This window comes from Heteronotia binoei, chromosome 15 (genome assembly GCF_032191835.1).
Source record: "Heteronotia binoei isolate CCM8104 ecotype False Entrance Well chromosome 15, APGP_CSIRO_Hbin_v1, whole genome shotgun sequence".
NCBI classification, from domain to species: domain Eukaryota; kingdom Metazoa; phylum Chordata; class Lepidosauria; order Squamata; family Gekkonidae; genus Heteronotia; species Heteronotia binoei.
The window spans coordinates 59,010,380-59,036,664 of NC_083237.1; the positions used below are offsets into that span (position 1 = coordinate 59,010,380).

Genomic DNA, 26,285 nt, shown 5'->3' on the forward strand with positions numbered 1-26,285 from the left:
TTGCAGGCCTCAGTATTATGCTTCAGTTGGAGATGCTGTATTCTCTCCTCCACACTACCCACCTCCCCCCGCTAAGCTCACAGCTTGGATTTTTAGCCTTGCTTCCATTTACAGACCTCCTCCCCCAGGGCCGGCTCGTCCACTAGGCAAACTAGGCAGCTGCATAAGGTGCCAGCAGGGTGGGGTGCCAAATTCAATTTCTCCCATCCCCCCTAGGCAAATGCCTAGTTTGCCCCCCACACACACTTCCTCCTCCCTCCCTTCCCCACCCCAGGTCTATTCAAAGCCTGGAAGGGTGATTGCGTGCCGCTCCTGGGCTGTCTAAAGGTGCCCCCCCGCCGATCAGCTGATCGGTGGGTAAAACTATGCTGAGCACGCTCACTCAGTATCCAAGCAGGCCAGCAGCAGCACCAACGAATCGTGTCCAAAACGGTTGCTGCCGCCGCTGACTTCTCTCCGCTTCCTGGATGGAAAGGAAGTGGAGAGAAGTCAGCGGCAACGGCACCCTTTCCAGACGCGGTTCGTCAGTGCTGCTGCTAGCCTGCCTGGGTGCAGAGTGAGCGTTCTTAGCATGATTTTATCCGTCAATCAGCTGATCGGCAGGGGAAGCGCCTGTAGGCAGCCCAGGAGGTGCCATCGCCCTTCTGGGCTTTGAAATAGACCTGAGGTGGAGAAAGGAGGGAAGAGGAGGTGCAGGGGGGGCGTGGCACCACAGGGAGGAGATGTGGGGAGCGCTGTGGAGGGGGCGGCAGGCCAACAGTCTGCCTAGGGTACCATGCGCCCTCGGGCCGGTGCTGCCCTCACCAGTGCTGCAAAGTATTTTTTGCCCTGACCTAGATGTAGGGTTAGAATAATAGAATCATCGAGTTGGAAGAGTCAGGCTTCATTTTGGGCAGGAGATCTCAGGAGCTCCGGGACCTCTAAATTTTATTGTGCTCTTTCTTTCTTACTCCCACCCACCAATCACTTACTTCTGGGCTCCATGGTTCAACGCCGCCGCCCCCCCCCTTGTGAGAATTTTGCTGAGCTCTAAGCTTTGACAAACTTTCTAATATTTTACCCCATAAAAAAAATGGGAAAATGACCAAAAGATATCAAGCAGACAGATGGGAAATCTTCCTCATGCCACTGTGGCCACATAGGAGAAAGGAATTTTAAAAGTATGACGGGAGTAAGGTTTTATGATGACAATTAGAATTCAAGAAGCATTTTAAGGTAGGTGCTGAGCTGGTATAATTGAATATACCTTCCGGAGATGTCAGGGGGTGTGGGGCATATGCAAATGAGTTGTGGTAATGAGCTCCGGCACCTCTTTTTCTACAAAACACCACGGATTGAAACGTGGGGCTTTCTGTATGCCAAATAGATGCTTTCCCGCTGAGCCATGCCCCTAGTACTTGCCCTTATGGGTAGGGTTAGCATCTCTGGGTTTAATAATACCTGGAGATTTTTGGGGTAGAACCTGAGGAAAAGGGGTTGAGAGCAGAGAGACCTACAGGATAATGCCATACGATCTACCTTCCAAAAGCAACCATTTCCCAACCTTCTGGGGCAACAGAAAACAACTCCGCACCATCATCTATTTGGTCATCATCTATCATCATCATCTAGTCTAACCCTCTGCACAATGCAGGAAATTCACAAATACTTCCCCCGCACACATACTTCCCCAGTTACCCCTGCTCCATGCCCAGGCCTGGCACGTGGGGTTCTGGCGCCTAAGGCAGATCCCCGATGCACACTCCTCCATTAATTAATTAATTAATTAATTAATTAATTCATTCATTCATTTATTTATATTTATGATTTATATCCCGCCCTTCCCACGAAGTGGCTCAGGGCGGCTCACAACAGAAAGTCAAACATAAAATTAAACTAACATTTAAATATATAAGCATTTAAAACATTTAAAACCTTAAAAACATTAAACATTACAACAGTATGTATAACAGGAGTCTGGTAAAGCTACATTTAGTTTCTCATATCAGTTAGGTGTAGGCTAGCCGGAGGATGGTTGTCTTACAGGCCCTGCGGAACTGAACAAGGTCCCACAGGGCCCTCACCTCCTCCGGCAGCTGATTCCACCATGTAGGGGCCATAACAGAGAAGGCCCTGTCCCTAGTAGATTTTAGGCGGGCTTCTTTTGGCCCAGGGATGGCGAGAAGGTTTTGGGTTCCCGATCTCAGTACTCTCTGGGGAACATATGGGGAGAGACGGTCCTTCAGGTAGGCAGGTCCCAGGCCATATAGGGCTTTAAAAGTAATGACCAGCACCTTGTACCGAACTCGGTACATTACTGGAAGCCAGTGCAGAGTCCGAAGACCCGGCCAAATGTGCCCCCATCTCGGGAGGCCCGATAACAGCTGGGCCGCAGCATTCTGCACCAGCTGCAATTTCCGAGTTCGGCACAGGGGCAGCCCCATGTAGAGGGCATTGCAGTAGTCCAACCTCGAGGTGACCGTAGCATGGATCACTGTTGCTAGGTCGTCGCAATCCAGGAGGGGAGCCAACTGCCTTGCCCGCCTAAAACCATAAAAGGTTTCGCGCGTGCGCTTTGCGGGCGTGCAGCATGTTGACGTCACAGAGACGTCATCACAACGGGCACACCGCTTTCGACTCTAAAGGAATCAGAGACAGATCCTCCGGTCCCTTACAGCCGAAAGGACAGTCGTCCTTTCCCTTCCCCCCCCACCCTCGGAGGGCAAGGAGGAAGGGGGAAATGGCGCTTTTGAAAAACGCTGCATTTTTGGATCCCTCAGAGCTGAAAGAGCGGCAGAAGCTCAGGGGCAGCAGGAGCGAGGAAGGGGCATCCGCCCCTGCTGGGAGCTGGCGCTCTAGGCAATTGCCTAGTTTGCCTACTCCCACACGCCGGGCCTGTCCATGCCCAGAAGGTGGCAGAAACCTCCAGGATCCGTTGTGAAAATGGCCTGGAGAAAAATTTCTGACTGACCCCAAAGTGTCAATCAGCGTTTCCCTGGGCATGTAAGAAGGGGCCACAAGAACTAAACATTGATGCAACCCTTTCTGACCTTCCTCTCATGATCTGCCTGATTCACAGGATCTTCATCGACTGAATGAAACTTCCATGTTCAAAGGCAGTAGGCCTCTGAAAACTAGCTTTGGGGGCAATCACAAAAGAGACTTGTTAGCATTGAGGAGGGATGGTGGCTCAGTGGCAGAGCATCTGCTTGGCAAGCGGGAGGTCCCAGGTTCAATCCCCGGCATCTCCAACTAAAAAGGGTTCAGGTAAATAGGTGTGGAAAACCTCAGCTTGAGACCCTGCAGAGCCATGAATGGGGCTGTGGCTCAGTGGTAGAGCATCTGCTTGGCAAGCAGAAGGTCCCAGGTTCAATCCCCGGCATCTCCAACTAAAAAGGGTTCAGGTAAATAGGTGTGGAAAACCTCAGCTTGAGACCCTGGAGAGCCGCTGCCAGTCTGAGTAGACAATACTGACTTTGATGGACCGAGGGTCTGATTCAGTAGAAGGCAGCTTCATATGTTCATATATGTTCATTGCTGTCAAATGGCCATCTAGCCTCTGTTGAAAAACCTCCAAGGAAGGAGAGCCCACCACCTCCCCAGGAAGCCTGTTCCATTGAGGAACTGCTCTAACAGTCAGGAAGTTCTGAGCTGAAAACTCTTCTGATTTAATTTCAACCCATTGGTTCTGGTCCTACCTTCTGGGGCCACAGAAAACAATTCCACAACATCCTCTAGATGACAGCCCTTCAAGCGCTTGAAGATGGTGATCATGTCAACCCTACAAGAAGGGCTATGTTAAATCTAAAAGTCCACACTGCCCAAACATCTCTAGTCTACTTTGACTGGCAACTGTACTCCAGGGACTCAGTCTGAAGTCTTTCATATCACTGTGACTGGGGATGCCACGGATTGAAACGTGGGACTTTCTGTATGCCAGATAGATGCTTTCCCTCTGAGCCATGCCCCTAGTACTTGCCCTTATGGGTAGGGTTTGCATCTCTGGGTTTAATAATGCCTGGAGATTTTTGCGGTAGAACCTGAGGAAAGGGGTTGAGAGCAGAGAGACCAGGATAATGCCATACAATCTACCTTCCAAAAGCAACCGTTTTCCAATCTTCTGGGGCAACAGAAAACAACTCCGCACCATCATCTATTTGGTGACTGTATCACCTCTCCATCGTCTCCTTTCCAGGCTAAACATATTCAGTTCCTTCCACCTTCCCTCATAGGGCTTGGTCTCCAGATTTGGTTGCCATGTTCCCCTTGGACACTCCTGGAGGGATGGGGGAGGAAGGTTACCAGAGCCAGATTGGGAAACTCCTTGAGATTTAGGGATGGAGCCTGAGGAGGACAGGAGCCTTTGTGGGGTACAATGGCATAGAGTCCACCCATTTTGTCCAAGGGAACTGATCTCTGCAACTTGGAGATGAGCTGTAATTCCAAGTCCCACCTGGAGGCTGGCATCCTTACCTTACCTGAATGGCTCGGGCCAGCACGATCTTGGAAACTAATCGGCCCTCTCAGTTGGCTGGGAGACCATCAAGGGAGTCCACGGTTGCTGAATGTCTCTTGCCTTGAAAACCCACCAGGTTCACCTTAAGTCAGCTATGACTTGGCAGTGCTTTCTACCACCAAGGAGTTTTTGAATTCATGAGGCAATGCCTTAGCTGTGTCAATGTCCTTCTGTGGAAAAAGTCCTTGTGGCCAGCCACTATTGAAGAAAGAAGAAGAAGAAGACCACCACAGTTTTATACCCTGCCCTTCTTTACCAGGAGATAGGGACAAAGTTAATTAGTCCCTTAATACGTAGATTAGGGCCATATCAGTCTTTCTAATTTTAAGGTCACTAGGGAGTTTCTAATGGGAGTAAACCCACAGATTACAGGTCCTTGTGCAAGAGTCTTTTCAATTGCATGTAATTGGAGAACCAGGTTTAATTCCCCACTCCTGCACTTGCACCTGCTGGAATGGTCTTGGGTCAGCCACAGCTCTCGCAAGAGTTGTTCTTGAAAGGACAGCTTCTGGGAGAGCTCTCTCAGCCCCACTTACCTCGCAGGGTGTCTGTTGTGGGGGAAGAAAATAAAGGAGATTGTAAGCCAATCTGAGACTCTGATTCAGATAGAAGAGCAGGGTATAAATCTACGGTCTTCTTCTTTAAGAGGGACAACAGCAGGGTATAAATCTACGGTCTTCTTCTTTAAGAGGGACAACATCTAGATAATCAGGGTAGAAATGAAATTTCTTTTGGAGAAGAGAATAGTCTCTTAGCCTTGTTAGCTTCTCAGACCCTGCTAATTGCAAATATTGTAAACAAGATTTGTGTGAAATTGGAGATTTTTTTTTGTGGGGGATTCAAAGTAGTCATTTAGGGCAGGAATTAATACCTCATGAGATGGGAACTAGTAAAAAACGGAAAGCGGCTGGAAGCACAATGGGGCACCAAAGAAAGAATCTTTCTCTCCCCAGGTTTCGAATCGAAACTGATATTTCAAGCGGAGCCCCTATATTGCTGATAAAGCTAAGAAGCTGATGAATCAGGAAAGTGTGGTGTGTGGCCTAATATGCAAAGGAGTTCCTGCTACGAAAAAAGCCCTGGGTTGGAAACACTCCCAATAATTGCCAGTAACTCATCTAAATTTTGCCCTGTTGTGTGATTGATCATTTCTCTTTTGATGAAATAGCATCAAAAGGGAATTGATCAATCACACAGCATGGTAAAATTTAGATGAATTACTGGCTAAATTATTGGGAGTGTTTCCAACCCAGGGCTTTTTTTTTTGTAGCAGGAACTCCTTTGCATATTAGGCCACACCCCACTGATGTAGTCAATCCTCCTGGAGCTTAGAGAAGGCCCTCTACTAAGAACCCTGTAAGCTCCTGGAGGATTGGCTACATCAGGGATGTGTGGCCTAATATGCAAAGGAGTTCCTGCTACAAAAAAGCCTTGTTCCAACCTTATTTTTGAAACTTCTTGCAGCTGTAGAAAGGGAAGGAAAGATGGAATGGTTTCATTGTGAATGTCAGAAGGCTACATCACAAAGAGGAACTATCGAATGAAAGCTTGCTGTACGCACCATCGTGTCTCAGGTTATAGTTCTCAGAAACCAGTTTATAAGAGGCTACTGCATGTCAAAAAGCAAAGACACACAAGATTGAGGTGGCTAAACCTGGATAACTGTGCCAAATCGAAACACGCTCGATTGTTTTGGAAAACCCTTAATGATTTAAATAGGCAACCGAGAAATCTTGAAAGCAAAGAGGAAATCTCTTCAGAAATCTGGGTGGACTATTTTTCTATGTGAGAGTGGAGGTGTTGAGGCCAGTGATAAGATCTCTGAGTAGAAACATAGCTTAGCCTCAGTTACAGAAATATGGGAGGAAGTTGAACCTGATTTGGTTCTTAGACTGATTCATCGCCTAAAACCTGCATGTCCAGATGGCATTCCCTCTGAACTGTTCTTCTGAAGTCCGACTTGGCGGGCTTCACTTCTGGTTGGGTTTTTTTCACGGCGTTAGTGATCAAACAGGTGAAATCCCTGCAGACTGGCAGTCATCAAGGTTACGTAATAGGCATGAGCACGAATTGCAATTTGTTCATAAATCGGGCCGATTCCTGGTTCGATCTGGTTCGTGGTGTTTTGTCTGCTTCGTTTTTCCAGACAGCCTGGTGCCGATTCAGTCAGTTCCTAGGCAATGCTAGGGGTGGGCTCCTAGGAGCCTTAGAAACACCCATAGCAGTTGTGCATAGCTTCATTGGCAACTCCGGGAGCCAATCATGGAGTTCGCATTTTGCAGCGCAAAGAGAAAAGAGTTAGTTGTGAGACCTGAGATTTCCGAGGGTCACCTGCTTTGGGAGGCTATGACTCGGACATTCCAAATCCAATCTTTGCCAAATTTGGAGGGCAGGTGGAGGAGAGCCTGCTGATGAAGACTTCCAGTGAGTTTCACACCGAATGAACCAAACAAGCCCTGAACCGGGTCAGAAATCCAATGATTCCTAAAATGAGATGAACCACCATTTCCCCCAGTTCATGCCCATCCTTATTACATACTCATCCTCAAAAATAAGGGGCATGCTTAGATCCCATGAATTACAGGCCCATTCATTTGCTTTCTGTGCTAGGCAAATTGTATGCCATGCATTTGGAATTCAAATCGAGTCTTGGATGGACAATTGTAATTTGAATTCAATAATTTGAATTGTAATTTGTAATTGTAATTTGAATTCATTGGCCAGCATGGCCAGCATTGGCCAGCATGGCCAATGGCCGGGGCTGATGGGAGTTGTAGGCAAAAAACCTCTGGAGAGCTACCATTGGCCACCCCTGCAGTATTTCCTTCCAATTTCCTTCAAGCTTAGCACAGAGACATTTTGAATCTGACAAAGGGAAGACCTCTGAGGCTCCAATTGCAACTGTCTATACGACAATTGTAAAAGATGGAGAGTGTCTAAATATAAAGCTGAAGGAAATACTGGGCATTCCATTATTGAATTCAAGGCTTTACCTAGTGTACTGCAGCCTGAAGAAGGCAAATGAAATGGATAGTTACTTAGGCAATCCATTGCTGCTGCTGTAACATCAACCCACTATTGTAATTTTGCCAGTGTTGTTAAAATCTGGCATCTAGTGTGTAGTGTTTTCTTTTTTTGTCAATAATATTGATAATACATTGTTTCAAAATATAGTAGCAAGAGTAGCAAGCCAAGACTTGTATCAACAGTTGTTACTCTTATACATTTTTCCCCCTTTTGTTAGAATACCAGACAACTGGTTGGCAGGGAAACCCCACCCCCATACAGGGACGTTGCATGGAGACACTTTGGCATTTGGCAAAACTCTATGGCTTTCCCACAAGACCGTAGAGTTTGTCCAAATACCAGAGTGTTACCGCATGACATCCCTGATGCAATGACATCACTTCCAGATGATGTCATTGCATCGGGGAAATCACACGACATCCCTGCCCACCCTCGGAATCCCCCCCCCCCGAATCCCCTCGCCCTTCTAGCCTGGCAACCCGATTTGGGGTCTTTTCCTATCCTGAAAACAAAGCACCTTTTCGTGAGCTTCAGCTACAGAGAAACCAGTTCGCTGTTGCGCAAGCCCATACACCTAGGGTCTCTGTGCGCATGATGCAACCCAACAAGTGGGGCAGATTGTGTGGATTCCACCCTCCCCCCACCCGCCCCATGTGCATGCCCTTCCTTCCCTTCCCTGCCATAGCCTTCTTTTTACAAAACTTGGATTGTGAGCACCTCGAGCAGAAACCCACATGAGTGCTTACGTTGCCTCACAAAGTGCCCTGTCCGTCGGTGACCGTGTACTTTATTATTATTATTATTATTAAATTTTATTTGTATCCCGCCCTCCCCACCTAGGCAGGCTCAGGGCGGCTAACAACATTCAAATAAAACATTATACAGTATACAATAATTAAGAACGACATTAAAATTATACAATAGTTAAATACATGTCTTAAAACCATTCCAGTTTATATAATTTATAATTTAACAGCAGCAGAGATGTTCCGGGCGCTGTTCTATCCATTTACATATTTACATAATGGCAAGAATCGCTATAGAGTTACTTTGTTGGATCATCCGTTCGGCCATCCTTTGTCAGCAGTCTGCAGAAGCCTGCCTAAAGAGGATGGTCTTGCAGGCCCTGCGGAATTGGTCCAGGCTCCGCAGGGCCCGCACCTCTTCCAGGAGCTGGTTCCACAGGCACGGAGCCGCCACGGAGAAGGCCCATACACGAGTGTTCTGTAATTTCGCCTCCCTTGGCCCAGGGACAGTCAGCTTGTTCTTCCCTGCTGACCTCAGTGCTCTTGAGTATATTGATAACCAGGATATCCTGGTTTCACCCACGTGCCTTTTCTCTCAGCACATGAGAGTGACTACCATCTGAGGGCTGAAAGTTTCCCCTTTGCCTCTCTGCCTTTGAAGTATCTGGCCTGTCCGCAGGTGTCTGGCAGACTTACTCCAAATCAAATGGAAATTTCAGCGGGAGGGGTGAGGTGGGGAGGGCAATATCTCCATCTGCGTTGCACAAACTACCAGGTCCAGATTGTTCATTACCAAGGGGACGTGTACAACTGAGACACTTTGCGAGGTCTGTCTTAATTCTGCAACATTTGTGTGTGTGTGTGTGTGGTGTTTTGGCCCCAAGTCTGCTGACCACAAAGGCATGAGAATGGTCTCTGTGTGAGTGTCTAGTACAGCGAGTTCTATTCCGCTGTCCGGGTGAAGCCGTTGTGAGCAGCGACGTGTTCTTCTCTCCTTCGATGTGTTCGTTTTTCGTGTTTTCTTTTTCATCTGATTCCATCTCCCTCCCCCACCCCTTTTCCCAATTTAGAAAGCGTGGAAGGGAGGCACGTCAAAATCGAGATGGGCAGTGAACGGGCCCTGGTGCTGGATCGCTTGGCGAGCAACGTTGCCAAACGGAAAAGTTCCATGCCTCAGAAATTTATCGGTAAGCATGTTTTCTGAACAGAATCTCTCTCGAATGGTGCTACTGTAAGGTGTGGAAAGACTGGTAGTTTCTAATGCTTCTCTTCAGCAAAGCTTGATTCAAAAGCTTGTATTTGTCAGGTGCAAGAATCTCTTCTCTGTCGCATGCAGGAAATCGGGTTTGTTCAGAGTCCTGTGTTGTTTGTGAATTGAACATGGTGCGTTTTTTTTTTTTCACCACACCCTTTATAACAGAGCTAGTGGCTTTAGGTACTTACCGGGGTGCAGAGTGTTAAAGCTGCAGTACTGCAGTCCTAAGCTCTGCTCACAACCTGAGTTCGATCCCTGGTGGAAGCTGGGTTTTCAGGTGGCTGGCTCGAGGTTGACTCAGCCTTCCATCCTTCCGAGGTCAGTCAAATGAGTACCCAGCTTGCTGCGGGGGGGGGGGGGGGAAGTGTAGATGACTGGGGAAGGCAATGGCAAACCACCCTGTAAAAAGTCTACCTTGAAAACGTTGTAAAAGCAGAGTCACCCCAGAGTCGGAAACGACCGGTGCTTGCACAGGGGACCTTTCCTTTCCTTGGCGTCACAGAACTTCTCGTACCACTGAAACGAACGGCAAAGCTTTTGAAAGTGAGGGGGGAGATTGGTTTCACTGTGGGAGTTCCCACATGACAGTGTTCCCTTTAAGCGGAGTGAGTGTGAGCTAGCTCACAGTTTTTCAGCCTCCAGCTAATATCTTTTTTGTTTTAGCTCAGGAAAAATGGCCCCAGAGCAAACTAGTTTATGCAATAGTTCAAAGCTTTAGTGCTGGTAGTTCACAATGTAGAATTTTTGCTCACAGGACTCCGCAGCTTAGAGGGAACATTGCACATGGCCATATTTCATAGAAATTGTTCATCGGGAGGAATGTGTGGAGCTTTTCTAAGATTTTAGTATTTTGTGAGAAATTTTGTAGATGCTGTAATTGTTGATTGGGGTAGAATATTATCACAGAGCAACAAATATATCTAGACACTGTTGGTAAAATATCAAAATATCACTCGATTGATTTGTAGTTCATTGTTATTCACACGGTGACTGCCAGGTCCAATTCAAGAAATATCTGGGGGCTTTGGGGGGTGGAGCCAGGAGACTTTGGGGGTGGAGCCAAGAGACATTGGGGTGGAGCAAGGAGCAAGGTTGCAACAAGCATAATTGAACTCCAAAGGGAGTTCTGGCCATCACATTTAAAGTGACCACATTTCTTTAAATGCCTTCCCTCCGTTGGAAATAATGAAAGATAGGGGCACCTTCTTTTGAGGTTCATAGAATTGAATCCCCTGGTCTAATCTTTTTGAAACTTAGAGGGTATTTTGAGGAGAAGCGCTGGATGCTATGCTGTAGATTTGGTGCCTCTACCCCAAACAACAACTCCCCCAGAGCCCCAGATACCTGCAGATCAATTCTCCATTATACCCTATGGGAATCAGTCTCCGTAGGGAATTATGGAGTGCCCAGCAGACATTCCCCCTGGTCTCAAGCTTTGCTCTTCTGGTATTCTGTTTGATGAGGCTGCCAGTCAATTTAAAGAATGTTTAGTTCTGCATATTAGCCAGTTACTCGGTGTAGTTGACGGGCTTTAAATAACAGCATATTTCCAAAATATGATTTCAGTCATTAAAATTTTATTTTATAAATAAATCCGAGTCTGTAACTCAGGCAGTAGCAAAATATTGCTTTTTAGCCGTAGATAAGCGGAAGTTTTTAACAAAGCAGAGATGGTTAATAATGCCATTTTTAAGGTTTAAAATGAGTGGCATTTAAATATGAGAATGCTTTTATGTAGTTGGAAATTATAGTCTGTGACTGTGAGATTTTGTATATTGTGCTGGTCAATTGACCGTAATAAATAAATTGTAAAATTGTAATTTGTTTTATGCTTGCTGATCATCAAAAATACCCTACAAATAAATCAACTCAGGGGGTTTTCGCACTGACCTTACGCCGGAGCAACGTCTCTCTTCACCGCGCAGCGTCTGCATGGATTTCGCACTAATTGCTCCGCAGAACCCGAAAGAGCCGCAAAGTCCCGCGGCTTTTGCGTCGCAAATGTAAACCGCCAAAAACCAGTTTACATTTGCGACGCAAAAGCCGCGGGACTTTGCGGCTCTTCTGGGTTCTGCGGAGCAATTAGTGCGAAATCCGCGCAGACGCTGCGCGGTGAAGAGGGACGTTGCTCTGGCATAAGGTCAGTGCGAAAACGCCCTCAGTCTTTAAGAGATTAGTCTTTCAGTTAAAGCAATTGAAGCTTGCAGCCCTTTGGTTTCTTGCAGATTGGCTCTGGACTGGGGCAATTCTCTGCTGCCCTATTTGTGGGCATAATGTGTGCTTCGTAGAAATATTTTTATTTGCTTTGACGTCAGTTATTTTTAGCACGCTCTTAACATGAACTATTACCTGAGAGCTTCCTTAGAATTGATAATGCTGAGTTGCAGAAGCTATTGCTGATCAATTAACAGTCAAATCAATTATTTTGCCAGGTTACCCCATGGACTTTTTTTTTATACCAAATGTTACTATGTATAATAAAATGCTGGCACTGTCAGCAATAGTTCCAAACTCTCTGCTTATGACCTGAGTTCGATCCTGGCAGAAGCTGGGTTCAGGTAGCCAGCTCGAGGTTGACTCAGCCTTCCATCCTTCTGAGGTCAGTAAAATGAGTCCCCAGCTGGCTGGGGTGGGGGAAGTGTAGATGACTGGAGGAGGCAATGGCAAACCACCTCGTAAAAAAGTCTGCTGTGAAAACGTCATGATGCGACATCAGCCCAGAGTTGGAAACAACCGGCGCTTGCACAGGGGGCTACCTTTATCTTTTTTTTACAGCAATAGTTCTGACAGCATTCGTAGCATTTTCCATATTATTTAAATTTACTGATGTTTGTATCATTGCAATAGGACTCTTAGCGAACGTTTCCATTAGCAGAAATGACATTTTTCACAACTTGGAGCCAAACTAGTTGTGGTCTTTGGAGATTCATGAAGGGATCCCCCACTTTTTAATAAGCAACAATAAAAGTTGCAGGGAGGGCCCTGATCCAGATTGGGGTGCAACATGGAGAGGGGGACTGCCTTTTCTTCATGCTATTCCCCCTGTATGTTTTACCATGTCTGGCAAATAGCAACAGGGAAAGAGGAGTTGAAGTTGGGAAAATAGCTGCAGCCGCAATCCGAATCCTCAGCCTGCTACAATTTATACTTTAAGTTATGCACATGACTTGTCACGTTTTTGTCCTGACCTGGTTCATCCATTTTGTTTGTTTGTTTTTGCAAACCTACTTTTGAGAGCCAGTTCAGTGTAGTGGTTAAGAGTGCGAACTCTTATCTGGGAGAACTGGGTTTGATTCCCCACTCCTCTTGCAGCTGCTGAAATGGCCTCGGGTCAGCCAGAGTTCTCGCAGGAGTTGTCTTTGAAAGGGCAGCTGCTGTGAGAGCCCTCTCAGCCCAGCCCAACCCCACAGGGTGCCTGTTGTGGGGGGAGAAGATATAGGAGATTGTGAGCCGCTCTGAGTCGCTGATTCAGGGAGAAGGGCGGGGTATAAATCTGCAGTCTTCTTCTTTTAAGGCATTTTTTAAATGGTGCACCTTCCCGACTGCCCACATTGCCTGACTGCCCAGGGGTGTGAAACTCATTTGTTGTGAGGGCCGGATCTCACGAGACCTTTTCACGCCAGGCCATGTGTGTCGTAAAATGTAAGGCCAAGAAGTAGAGATACAATTTTTATAAAGGACACAGACAAGCACAATTAAAGGGGTTTTTTTAACCATTTAAATGAAACATAATTTAAACATTAGCACTCTTGCAATATTTTGTTTATTTAACAGTCTCTGATAACTGGCACCTCTTGCTCTGAATTATTGCATTAAAATCTGGAGACGATGTCTGTGCCGTAGCAATCTCGAGTATGCTGTTCAGGTGTGTATCTGTAAGTTACAAACCTACCTTTGACTTACTGACATTCATTACAAAAATCTCATGGTCAACGCTTTGAGCCTAAGACCCAGAGGGAAACATGAAATGGCTGGGCATTGTGAGCTTTTGTACATAAGTTGCTTTATGTCCTGGTCAGCCAATGAAGAACATAGAGGCTTTGGTCTGTAGCTTGATTGAGCAAGCCTGGCAAAGCAAGCTGTGATGCATAAGGAAGCAACAGAAGGAGAAAGAAGCAGGCAACAGTGAGCTGCTCATGGGCCTGATAGGAGCTCCCCAGACCAAATATCTGATACTCCTGCTTTACCTAAAGATATTGGCTGGTGGGTGCAGCTAGGAGTGCCACGGCCACAAGGAATGCCGATGCTTTGATAGGATCCCCAGGTGGGGGTAGGGGATCCCTACTTTCGTGGGCTCCTGCCCTCTGGCAGCTAGCTGGCCAGTGGAAGGAAACCCACCCCCTAAAAAGCAACATTGTGCATGACGCACAGCCATCACCTGGAAATAACATTGGCTTGTCGGTGACATTGGGGGTGACGCTCTGATTTTGGGACAAAGCTCTATGGTTTGAGGGCAATTTAACTTCTGGGTGACACATGCTCCCTGCCCACCACCCCCTGCCGCTGCTGCCACCTCCCTCCCTCCCTCACAGAAGCGCAACGAGGCTGGACCCTACCGGCTTCAAGGCAGCCGGCATCTGTACGTTTTTCAAAGAGACTGCTGGAGCAGGCTTCTCCCTGCTCCTTTCCGGAACCGAAAGTGAGGGGGGAGCAAAGCCTCCTCCAGCGCTTTCTGCGAAAAACACGCAGATGCCAGCTGCCTCAAAGCCAGTAGGGCCCAGCCTCGTCGCAGCGAGCTTCTCTGAAGGGGGGGGGGGGGCAGAGAGCGGCAGAAGGGAAGGGAGGGGGCTGGCAGAGGTGGTGGCGGGAGTGGAGAGAGGCAAATTAAGGTGGTTGTCTTGGGTACCAGGAGGAGGGGAGCCCAACTCAGCGCCCCGCCGTCCAGGCGCCCTAGACAACTGCCTAGGTTACCTAATGGGCGAGCCAGCCCTGGACACATGCATGTCATGCAACGTCCCTGCCCACTCCCGGAACACGCCCTCCCCATCCTCCCGCCAGCACGACAATCAGACCGGACAATGCTATTTATGCACCACATGCGCAGCTGAGAACACAGGTGACAAAGGGCTCAGAAGCAGTGAGTGCAGGCATCAGAGACAATGTGTTCATAGGGCACCAGCGGTAGTGGATTGTGCCAGAATCCATGGGCCCCGCCTCAGAGTATGCTGACCCAGCCCTGTGTTCAACGTTTCCTTCTTCATGCCCAAAGGATAGAACCCTCCCCATCCAAAAGAGCCTCGAAAATAAAAGATCTGCTTGTAGCCATTGGGGGTAGGGTTGCCAATCCCCAGGTGGGGGCAGGGGATCCCCCGGTTTGGAGGCCCTCCCCCCGCTTCAGGGTCATCAGGGGGAGGGGAGGGAAATGTCTGCTGGGAACTCTGTTATTCCCTATGGAGATTTATTCCCATAGAAAATCATGGAGAATTGATCCGCGGGTATCTGGGGCTCTGGGGGGCTGTTTTTTGGGGTAGAGGCACCAAATTTTCAGTATAGCATCTAGTGCCTCTCCCCAAAATACCTCCCAAGTTTCAAAAAGATTGGACCAGGGGGGTCCAATTCTATGAGCCCCAAAAGAAGGTGCCCCTATCCTTCATTATTTCCTATGGAAGGAAGGAATTGAAAAGGTGTGCTGTCCCTTTAAATGTGATGGCCAGAACTCCCTTTGGAGTTCAATTATGCTTGTCACAGCCTTGATCTTGGCTCCACCCCTAATGTCTCCTGGCTCCACCCCCCCAAAGTATCCTGGCTCCACCCCCAAAGTCCCCAGATATTTCTTGAATTGGGCTTGGCAACCCTAATTGGGGGTTATATTTTGCTCTGTTTGTAAAGCAATTTGAGATTTGCAAACGAGCCTCTGAAGCTTAGCCTTCAAGAGTGGGCGGATGAATGTGTTAGCATTAGTAAACGATCGTATCTCTCCCCGAGCAGTGAAAAAGTTTGCAGTCTGGTTTTCTACGTATCTCTGCTGTTAATAGGTCAAGCATAGAATCCCCCCCCCCCCTTATCAGATGGAAATGCTACAAAAGTTTGTCGTCCTCGTATGACCGGGCCTTAACAAATCAGTGGCCAAGCCATCAAGACTAAGTCTTACTGTGAAATGTTGTACTTTTAAGTAGCAGACTGCTTGAAGACAGGGACCCATGGCTGGAGGGAATAAAAATGAAACACGAGGTTCCCTGAACAAGCAGACAGTCCCCCCCCCCCCGCCTTTTCTATTGTGTCAGGTGTCTGAACAGGCAGCTGTCTGTGTTTTACAAGCCGCTTTCTGAGAGCTGCATTTTTTATCAGATCTTAAGCTGCCAGAATCCTCTGGAGAGGCAGTGACTTGACGCACTTTTCCGGACTCTTAAGTACATTTCCATAGCTTTCATCAGGGCTCATTTCGTAGAAAAAGAGGTGCTGGAGCACATTAGCACAACTCATTTGTGTAACTTATTGGCATATGCCACACACCCCCCGACAGCACTGGAAGGTACCATATTTTTTGCTCCATAAGATGCACTTCCCCCCCCCCCCAAAAAAAAGTGTGTGGGGGAAGTGTGTGCGTCTTATGGAGTGAATACTGCAAAAAAGGGGGTGTGGCCAAGGGCGAGCGTGTGACGACGGGTGGGAGGGTCCAATCCATGCACGCGCGATGGCGGGCGGGAGGGTCCAATCTGCGCGTGCCCCTCCCCTCCGCGAGGTGGGGCCAAGAGCGCTGGGGGGGGCTGTGGGAACCCTCGGGAGTAGGAGCCCTGGGCCTGGGGGGGTAGACTTGGGGGCTGGGAAAAAGCCAACGCGTGTCGGAGGAAGGAGCTGCAGGGCGGCGCAGGCCGGGACCCCTCAGGGAAGCAGCTTTTGGTCAGCCAGGTGCATCTTATGGTCAGGATACGGTATACTAAATTATATCCGCTCAGCATCTACCTTAACGTACTTCTTGAATTATAATTGTCATAATAAAGCCCATCCAGGTCTCGGATTCAGCGGGAGCTCACAGGAGCACAGCTCCTAAACCTTTCTGAGGGTTCCACCTCCTCCTTCCCACCTTGTCCATTAAATAGTAGGTGCAGTTGCATAACAATCCCTGGATGAGCTCCACCACCTGTTTTTCTACAAAACGACCCCTGCCAATGTTCCCTCTAAGCTGCAGAGTCTTGTGAGCAAAAATTCTACTTTGTGAGCTCCTGGCATGAAAGTTGTGAGCCGCTGCATCAATTAGTGTGCTCTGGGGTCCTCCATCCTGGGCTAAGACAAAAATGTGTGAGCTGGAGGCTAAAAACCTGTGAGCTAGCTCACGCTAACTCAGCTTAGAGAGAACACCACTCCCATCATACTTCTAAAATCACTTTCTCCTATTTGGCCACAGTGGCAGGATGAAGATTTCCATCTGTCTTCTTTGTATGTTTTGGTTATTTTCCCATTTTCTGTGGGGGGGGGGGGGAATGAGAAACTTTGTCAACTCTTAAAGTTCAGCAAAATTCTTACAGGGGGTTTGAAAAATGGAGCCCAGAAGCAAGTGGGGGAGGGGGTAAGAAAGAAAGAGCACAATAAAATTTAGAGATTCTGGAACTCTGCTCCTGTGAGTTCCTGCCCAAAATAGGGTTGCCAAGTCCAATACAAGAAATATCTGGGGACTTTGGGGGTGGAGCCAGGAGACTTTGGGGGTGGAGTCAGGAGACATTAGGGGTGGAGCCAAGATCAAGGCTGTGACAAGCATAATTGAACTCCAAAGGGAGTTCTGGCCATCACATTTAAAGGAACGGCACAATTCCTTCCTTTCATAAGAAATCATGAAAGATAGGGGCACCTTCTTTTGGGGCTCATAGAATTGGACCCCCTAGTCAAATCTTTTTGAAACTTGGGGGGTATTTTGGGGAGAGGCACTATATGCTATACTGAAAATTTGGTGCCTCTACCCCCAAAAAACAGCTCCCCCAGAGACTCAGATACCCGCGGATCAATTCTCCATGATTTTCTATGGGAATAAATCTCCATAGAGAATAACAGACTTCCCAGCAGACATTTCCCTCCCCTCCCCCCACTTTCTGATGACCCTGAAGCGGGGGGAGGGCCTCCAAACTGGGAGATCCCCTGCCCTCACCTGGGGATTGGCAACCATAGCCCAAAATGAGGCCTGGCCTTCTTCAAGAAGTTGCACTTTTGGCAAAACTCTTCATTCATCTGGAACTAGCAAACATTTATACATTCAGTTTCCCATTCTTAGTATATTTTACCCACACTTCTGACTTCTAAAGCACTCCATAACTTCTTCCCACATCATGTCACGCACGTGCACCATTTGGTTCTTTTTTTAACTGCTGTCGATCGCTGCTGAAATGGCACCCTGGTTTTCTGGGTCATCTTGTGGTGTGCCACCTGTGGTTAATATACATAGGTGTGTGCAGCTGCTGTGACCTGGTTATATAAATCCAATCGTTGCACGGGAACAGGTGAAAACTGAATTTTCCCATGGCTTCTCCTGTATTTCACTGACTCAACCGTTCCAGTTTGGGGTTTGCCTTTGGCGGTGGGGGAAAACATTCAGATTTTCCTTCTGCCAGATTTCCGTAAGTGCCACAAATAGCAGGCCTTGCTTTTCAGAGAAGTTTCCAGGGCAGAGAATAGTAGAAACTCAAACCCGGGGGTGCTCACTTTCCCTTCCCCGAGTCTGATGGGATGAGAGAGACACACATTTTCTCTACTGGAAAGGAATTCTGTACTCAGAGTTGCCTAACCGTGATGCTTCATATTTTAACAAGGACAGTGTTAAGTATTTGCCTGTCAGGTTTTTTTTTTATCACAAACCTACATTGAAATATTTGAGTATTCAAGAGTACCATTTCCCCCTCAAAAATCTCATGAGCAAGGGGCAAAATCCAGCCCTTCCTTCCTTCCTTCCTTCCTTCCTTCCTTCCTTCCTCTCCTTCCTTCCTTCCTTCCTTCCTTCCTTCCTTCCTTCCTTCCTTCCTTCCTTCCTTCCTTCCTTCCTTCCTTCCTTCCTTCCTTCCTTCCTTCCTTCCTTTCCTTCCTTCCTTCCTTCCTTCCTCCCTCCCTTCCTTCCTTCCTTCCTTCCTACCTACCTACAGTCTTGAGTAGGATCAATCAATACCAAGTTAAGAGGAAGAAAGGAATCAAGCCAAAGAAGACAGGCTATACTGTATTAAAGATGTCTTGTCACAACCTGCCTGAACTCTCATGAGCTGAACAAGGAATTTAGCTACATCCAGCCACTGGGAGAGAGCAAAGTACCTAATTATATCTCTTCTGCAAATTTCATAGGCCTTAAAAATCTTGACTTTGGGCTCAGTACCCATCCATGCCTGCCAGTAGCTCTCCTTGCCCTGCTACTTTTGGGGGCACACATTCTGTCAAATTTCTTCCAAGGCAGGGGTGGGGAACCTCCATCCCGAGGGCCGTATTGGTGTGGCCCCTCGGGGATTGCTGGACAGATACATAGATTGCCCTGTGGCAGCCTCACCCTGGGGCTGGCCAGCGAGGATCGTGGGGCCCAGCCGCGCTGTGCAGCAGCCTCCCCAGGGCCAAGCAGGGATCACAGGGCCCAGATGTACTGTGCGGCAGCTCCCCTGGGGCCTGGCTGACCGGCCAGAATTACTGCAGGGCCTGGAAAAGTTACTGTCACAGTTCAATTTGCACTTGATTATCCTAGATGGTGTGGTCTAATATGCTAATGAGTGTGTGACCTAATATGCTAATATTAGGGAATGTCATTTATATGCTACTGAGTTCCTGCTGGTCTTTTTTCTACAAAAAAGCCCTGGACCTATGCATTTGCATTTGTGTGTGTGCGTGTGTGCCAGATTAGGCTCTCCCCACATGACTTCAAAAAGAAAAACAGTTATTTACATAAATTTTGCTGGCCTGAATCATTCTCCTCGGTGGAGCACTGTTTTTTAAGTTGATAATTTTGTATGGCCCGCGAATGATGTTATAAATATCCATAAGGCCCTTGGCAGAAAAAAGGCCCCCCCCCCCCCTGTTCTAGGGGATCCAGCCGGTCAAGGATCAGAGATAGGCTTGCCAACCCTCCCGCTCTGGCGGGAGTCCCTGGGTTTGCACCTCATCTCCCCGGTCTTCAAGAAGTGGGAAGCGGGGGGGTGGTGGGGTGGAGGGGGGGAGAACATACCTGTAGGCTTCATTATAGAGCTCCTGAGCCGTTTGTAAAATGTCTGCCGCTTTAAGGCTGGGCAGGGAGCAGGAAGGGCTTGGGAGAACAGCCCCGCCCTTTCTTTTGCTTTCACTTTCACAGCAAGAGTTCTCCGGAAGAAGATCTGGTAAGTGTGTGTGTGTGTGTGAGGGAGGGGCAGGGGATTCCCTGGTTTGGAGGCCCTCCCCCCTTTTAGAAAGCGTGGGGGGGGAGGGAAATTTCTACTGGGCATTCTATTATTCCCTATGGAGAACGATTCCCATAGGGGAATAATAGGGAATTCATCCGTTGGTATTGGGGGCTCTGGGGGGGCTATTTTTTGAGGTAGAGGCACCAAATTTTTTAGTATAACATCTAGTGCCTCTCCCCAAAATAACCCCCAAGTTTCAAAATGATTGGACCAGAGGGTCCAATTCTATGAGCCCCAAAAGATGGTGCCCCTATACTTCATTATTTCCTATGGAAGAAAGAATTTTAAAAGGTGTGCTGTCCCTTTAAATGTGATGGCCAGAACTCCCTTGGAGTTCAATTATGCTTGTCACATCCTTGTTCTTGGCTCCACCCCCAATGTCTCCTGGCTCCACCCCAAAGTCTCCTGGCTCCACCCCCAAAGTCCCCAGATTTTTCTTTAATTGGACTTGGCAACCCTAATCAGAGAGAATCTGATGAAGTCAGAGGGATGCAGCCAATCAGATTTGGCTACAGGATGACCTGGTGCCTGAGAATGAGCAATTCAGTTCAGGAACGTTTCTCATCATGTGAGTGTGGAAAGCATTTTTGTCCTCTTTCCTTTTGATGTGCCCCCCCCCCCCCAAAAGGTGACCAAAAGGATGGGAGTCAGTTTGGTGTAGTGGTTAAGTGCATGGACTTTTATCTGGGAGAACGGGTTTGATTCCCCACTCTTCCACTTGCAGCTTCTGGAATGGCCTTGGGTCAGCCATAGCTCTGGCAGAGGTTGTCCTTGAAAGGGCAGGTTCTGTCAGAGCTCTTTCAGCTCCACCTACCACACAGGGTGTCTGTTGTGGAGGGAGAAGACAGGAGATTGCGAGCCGCTCTGAGTCTCTGATATTCAGAGTGGAGGGTGGGATATAAATTTAATATCATCATCAAAAAGCATCCTCTCTTTTAAAATGTCTCAGCCCTATTTTAATCTTATGACAAGACTAGTATCTGATGGGAATATTTATTTATTTACTTCATTTATAAGAACATAAGAGAAGCCATGTTGGATCAGGCCAGTGGCCCATTCAGTCCAACTCTCTGTGTCACATAAGAACATAAGAGAAGCCATGTTGGAACAGGCCAGTGGCCCCTCCAGTCCAACACTCTGTGTCACATAAGAACATAAGAGAAGCCATGTTGGATCAGGCCAATGGCCCCTCCAGTCCAACACTCTGTGTCACAGAAGAACATAAGAGAAGCCATATTGGATCAGGCTAGTGGCCCATCCAGTCCAACACTCTGTGTCACAGAAGAACATAAGAGAAGCCATGTTGGATCATGCCAATGGCCCCTCCAGTCCGACACTCTGTGTCACAGAAGAACATAAGAGAAGCCATGTTGGAGTCCAACACTCTGTGTCACATAAGAGAAGCCATGTTGGATCAGGCCAGTGGCCCCTCCAGTCCAACACTCTGTGTCACATAAGAACATAAGAGAAGCCATGTTGGATCAGGCCAGTGGCCGCTCCAGTCCAACACTCTGTGTCACATAAGAACATAAGAGAAGCCATGTTGGAACAGGCCAGTGGCCCCTCCAGTCCAACACTCTGTGTCACATAAGAACATAAGAGAAGCCATGTTGGATCAGGCCAGTGGCCCATTCAGTCCAACTCTCTGTGTCACATAAGAACATAAGGGAAGCCATGTTGGATCAGGCCATTGGCCCATCTAGTCTAACACTTTGCGTCACACAGTAGCCAAAAACCCAGGTGCCATCAGGAGGTCCACAACAGGGTCAGAACTCCAGAAGCCCTCCCACTGTTGCCCCCCAAGCATCAAGAATACAGGCTCCACCTTCAAATCTCCAGATAGTTTTGAACCTGGAGTCTGGTATCTGACCTGAGTAATTCTCATGTTATGTTCAACTCATGTTCGGCTCATTGTGTAATTTAAACCCCATATTTATCCAGGCATGGCTCTCCAAAGTGTTTTTTTTGTAAAATGAACATACACTGGCCCTTTCTTACAAACTGATGTATTCATCTACATCTAGGACAGAGGAGTCAAACTCATTTGTTGTGAGGGCCGGATCTGACATAAATGAGACCTTGTCGGGCCGGGCCTTGTTGGGTTGGGCCGACCCATGTCGGGCCGGGCCATGTGTGCACCTATTTAAGATTAGGTAGCAGAGATATAAACTTTATAAAGAACACAGACAAACACAAATATATATTTTAAAAAACTTAAAACATGCTTAAAACATTAGCAGTCATTGGTGTTAAAGGTGCTTTTTTTGTATTTCTCCCATGGGATCCAGGGAACTGGGCAAAGGAAGCTCTGGCTCTTTCCTTCCTTCCCCAGGGCGCTAGAAGGGAGAGGAGCTTCAGTCAATAGAAGGAAGAGAGGCTCGGTTCAGAAGCTCTGCTGTGCAATTGAGAGAGCCTGGCAAAGCAAGCTATTCCTCCCCCCTCCCTTCCTCCCCAAGGGAGGAGCCTCAGCCAATGGAGAAAATAGAGGTTTTGCTCTGTAGCTCCTATGCAATTGAGCAAGCCTGGCGAAACAAGCTGTGATGCAGAAGAAAGCAAGAGAGAGGGAGAAGGAAGCAGATGACAGCCAGTTGCTCGGGGGCCTAATTCAGCCCCTTGAACTGCATATCCCCCGACACCCCTGATCTAGGATGTCTCTGTGTTTGCCGCAACATGTGAATGGGGCTAGCACGAGAGTCCCTGCAGGAAGATGCGGTTCTTCTTTCAGCAAGGCACATCCTCCTTTGTGTGCCTATCAGAACGATGGGCGTTTTTGCTAGCTAATTGCAGTTGCCGTTTCAAAACAAAGGAAAACCAACATGAGACCTCTTAGCATCCCTTGAAGTCCTCGCCTAAGAATTTTCTTGAATTTGTCTTTTGTAGAAGTGGCGTTATGAGTCACAGAGAAATGTCATGCCGCAAGGGATTTTTTTTCTTTCTTTCTTTCTCTTTGCAATTCCTTTTAAGTCTCTGATGGAGCCCAAGATTTGCACCTCTGTGTCGAGCGAGTCACTGCAGAAACGTGAGCGGGTGGTTTCACTCCCATCCACAGCACTGCCTGGCGAGTCTCATGGCCCTTGACTCATAGAGCTGACAGTGATAACTATCTGGAGGGTTTGACATTCAAGTTTCAATCAGCTCAGAGGATGTGAACACTTGTGTGCGCTGTTATGTTTTGCAGAAGAAAACAGCTGGCCGTGTCAGCAGAATTCCATTGTCTTAAGACCAAGGCTAAGTCCATTCTGCGATTCCATGACTGCAGTCACTGAAATAAGAACATAAGAGAAGCCATGTTGGATCAGGCCAATGGCCCATCCAGTCCAACACTCTGTGTCACACAGTGGTCAAATATATATATACACAAACACACTCTGGCTAATAGCCACTGATGGACCTCTGCTCCATATTTTTATCTAACCCCCTCTTGAAGCTGGCTATGCTTGTAGCCGCCACCACATCCTGTGGCAGTGAATTCCACATGTTAGTCACCGTTTGGGTGAAGAAGTTCTTCCTTTTATCCATTTTAACCTGACTGCTCAGCAATTTCATCGAATGCCCACGAGTTCTTGTATTGTGAGAAAGGGAGAAAAGTACTTCTTTCTCTACTTTCTCCATCCCATTCATTATCTTGTAAACCTCTATCATGTCACCCGGCAATTTTCTCCAAGCTAAAGAGCCCCAAGCATTTTAACCTTTCTTCATAGGGAAAGTGTTCCAAACCTTTAATCATTCTAGTTGCCCTTTTCTGCACTTTTTCCAATGCTATAATATCCTTTTTGAGGTGCGGTGACCAGAATTGTACAGTATTCCAAATGAGACCGCACCATCAATTTATACAGGGGCATTACGATACCGGCTGATTTGTTTTCAATTCCCTTCCTAATAATGCCCAGCATGGCGTTGGCCTTTTTTATTGCAATCGCACACTGTCTTGACATTTTCAGTGAGTTATCTACCATGACCCCAAGATCTCTCTCTTGGTCAGTCTCTGCCAGTTCACACCCCCATCAACTTGTATTTGTAGCTGGGATTCTTGGCCCCAATGTGCATTACTTTGCACTTGGCCACATTGAACCTCATCTCCCACGTTGACGCCCACTCACCCAGCCTCAACAGATCCCTTTGGAGTGCCTCACAATCCTCTCTGGTTCTCATCACCCTGAACAATTTAGTGTCATCTACAAACTTGGCTACTTCACTGCTCACTCCCAACTCCAAATCATTTATGAACAAGTTAAAGAGCATGGGACTCAGTACTGAGCCCTGCGGCACCCCACTGCTTACCGTCCTCCACTACGAAGACTGCCCATTTATAGTCACTCTCTGCTTCCTATTAATTAGCCAGTTTTTGATCCACAAGAGGACCTGTTTTACTCCATGACTCTCAAGCTTTCTAAGGAGCCTTTGATGAGGAACTTTATCGAAAGCTTTCTGGAAGTCAAGGTAAACAACATCTATCGGGTCTCCTTTGTCCACATGTTTGTTCACCCCCTCAAAGAAATGTAACAGGTTAGTGAGGCAAGATCTTCCCTTACAGAACCCATGCTGAGTCTTCCTCAATAACTCGTGTTCATCAATGTGCCTATTCATTCTGTCCTTGATAATGGTTTAAAATGCAGAAATCCGTATTGGGTGTGATCAGGCCTTGATTTCAGCAGGAGCTCACAGGAACACAGCTCCTGAACCTTTCTGAACCATCTAATGCATAGAGGACATGGAAGGAGTGGGGGCTCAAGGGAAGGAAAATGGGCTTCCAGGTCTCTCTTGGCTGCCAGTGGGGGTGGGAGGGGAGAAGTTTCTCCTTTCTTCTTACAAGCACCATTTATGGAGAAGGGGACTTTTCCATGAGTGGGGCTTGCAAGATGGTCCATGGAACGGTGATATGTGTGGAATGCCTCTTTAATAAAGATCTTGTAAGAAACGGCAGGCCTTGAATTCAGCAGGAGCTCACAGGAGCACAGCTCCTGAACCTTTCTGATGGCCCGCTCCGTCCCACCTACCTTGTCTATTGAATAGTAGGTGCAGCTGCATAACAATCCCTGGATTAGAAGAGCTCAAGGGTGCTAGAAGGATCCTTGAGCCTTTTGGAGTTTAGTGCCATTTTGAAATCTTACTGGAGACTTTCTGTCCCATTTGTCCATTGGGAATTCTATGTGCAATCTTTGGGTGCACTGAAAAATAATCTTGTGGGGTTTGCAGCTTTTTGCAACTTTATTGATGCATCAGAAACACTTTGCTATTTTTTCTGAGCTTTTGCCTTCGGTTGAGAGATGTGGCTGGAGCACCCTATGTAGAAGAGGATTTGGAGCAGGAATAATCAAGTTGACCTCCTATTCATTAGTTATTTGGTCACTATAACTTCGGTTGTGCTGTCTTGATCATGCATTTTAGCAATGGCAGCGGACCAAACTGCACATCTGACCACAGCCTGAAAGCCCTGTTCATAAGTGTCTTTCTTTTTGCTGCAGGTAAACAGCCCAGCTTTGAGATGAATTACAGCCCGAGCTTCATGTATGAGAAGGAGAGGGACTCCGTGCTGCAGGGGTGCATGGCGGATCAAACTATCAGCTACCTTGGCGCCGATGCACTGCGCCCTCTTGTGCAGACTCCGACGGCTCCGACTTCCGAGATGGTGCCTGTGATCAGCAGCCTGTACCCCCTTGCCCTCACCTGCAATGAAGCGCCCAATGGTGGTCCACAGGACATGGAGAAGGGCCATGCCCATCTGAGGGACAAGACCGTATCTTCTGAAAGGGATCTCTCGCCAAACAACAGTGGCCAAGATTCCACAGACTCAGACAGTAACCAAGAAGAACACCAGAGTCATGCCTATCATCAAAGCCAAGCGGGCCTTCCTCCGACACTGCAGACCCATAATGGGCTTCTGTCCTTCAAGGAGCATGCGAGGGTGTTTGATTTCTTCAGGCCACCTCCCCCTGATGTCCTGAAGGTCTTCAACAAAGAAGGCGAGCCCGTTGGGGTCTATCGATGTGATCACTGTCGAGTCTTCTTCTTGGATTACGTGATGTTCACCATCCATATGGGATGCCACGGCTTCCGTGACCCTTTTGAATGTAATGTGTGTGGCCACAGAAGTCACAACAAATACGAGTTCTCCTCCCACATTGTCCGCGGCGAGCACAGAATAGGACTTAAATGAAATTTCTTCATCATGTTTAATTTTTATTTCATTTTTTTGCAGAAGCCAAGTGAATCTACAAGTCTACACTGCAATCTTAAAACCTGTCTGAAAGTAATACAAGCATTGCGGCTTCTCCCACAACCACCCTGAGATTGATGGGTTTGTGAGGCTGTTGTGGATATATCATTAACATCCTAACAGTGTGGTCCTAAGCAGAGTTATGCCCTTCTAAGCCCATTGAGTTTAGGAGGGCATAACTCCATTTAGGAATGCGCTGCTAATCTATGTA

The 26,285-nt window shown here is 47.6% G+C and overlaps 1 protein-coding gene and 1 non-coding gene across 2 annotated transcripts in view; both read left to right on the top strand.

The window, feature by feature from the left end:
- The window catches only part of IKZF3 (IKAROS family zinc finger 3), a 41,729-nt gene extending 15,703 nt beyond the window's left edge, over nucleotides 1–26,026 (top strand). Inside the window, exons 4-6 of the mRNA XM_060255255.1 lie at nucleotides 9,339–9,463; nucleotides 13,559–13,566; nucleotides 25,336–26,026. Of these exons, the coding sequence (XP_060111238.1) occupies nucleotides 9,339–9,463; nucleotides 13,559–13,566; nucleotides 25,336–26,014 (812 nt within the window). The 3' untranslated portion in view covers nucleotides 26,015–26,026. The remainder of the gene's footprint in view (nucleotides 1–9,338; nucleotides 9,464–13,558; nucleotides 13,567–25,335) is intronic.
- Nucleotides 3,296–3,367, top strand: TRNAA-GGC (transfer RNA alanine (anticodon GGC)). Its single transcript has one exon. It is a non-coding gene; the product is annotated as a tRNA-Ala (tRNA).
- Nucleotides 26,027–26,285: the final 259 nt, after the last annotated feature.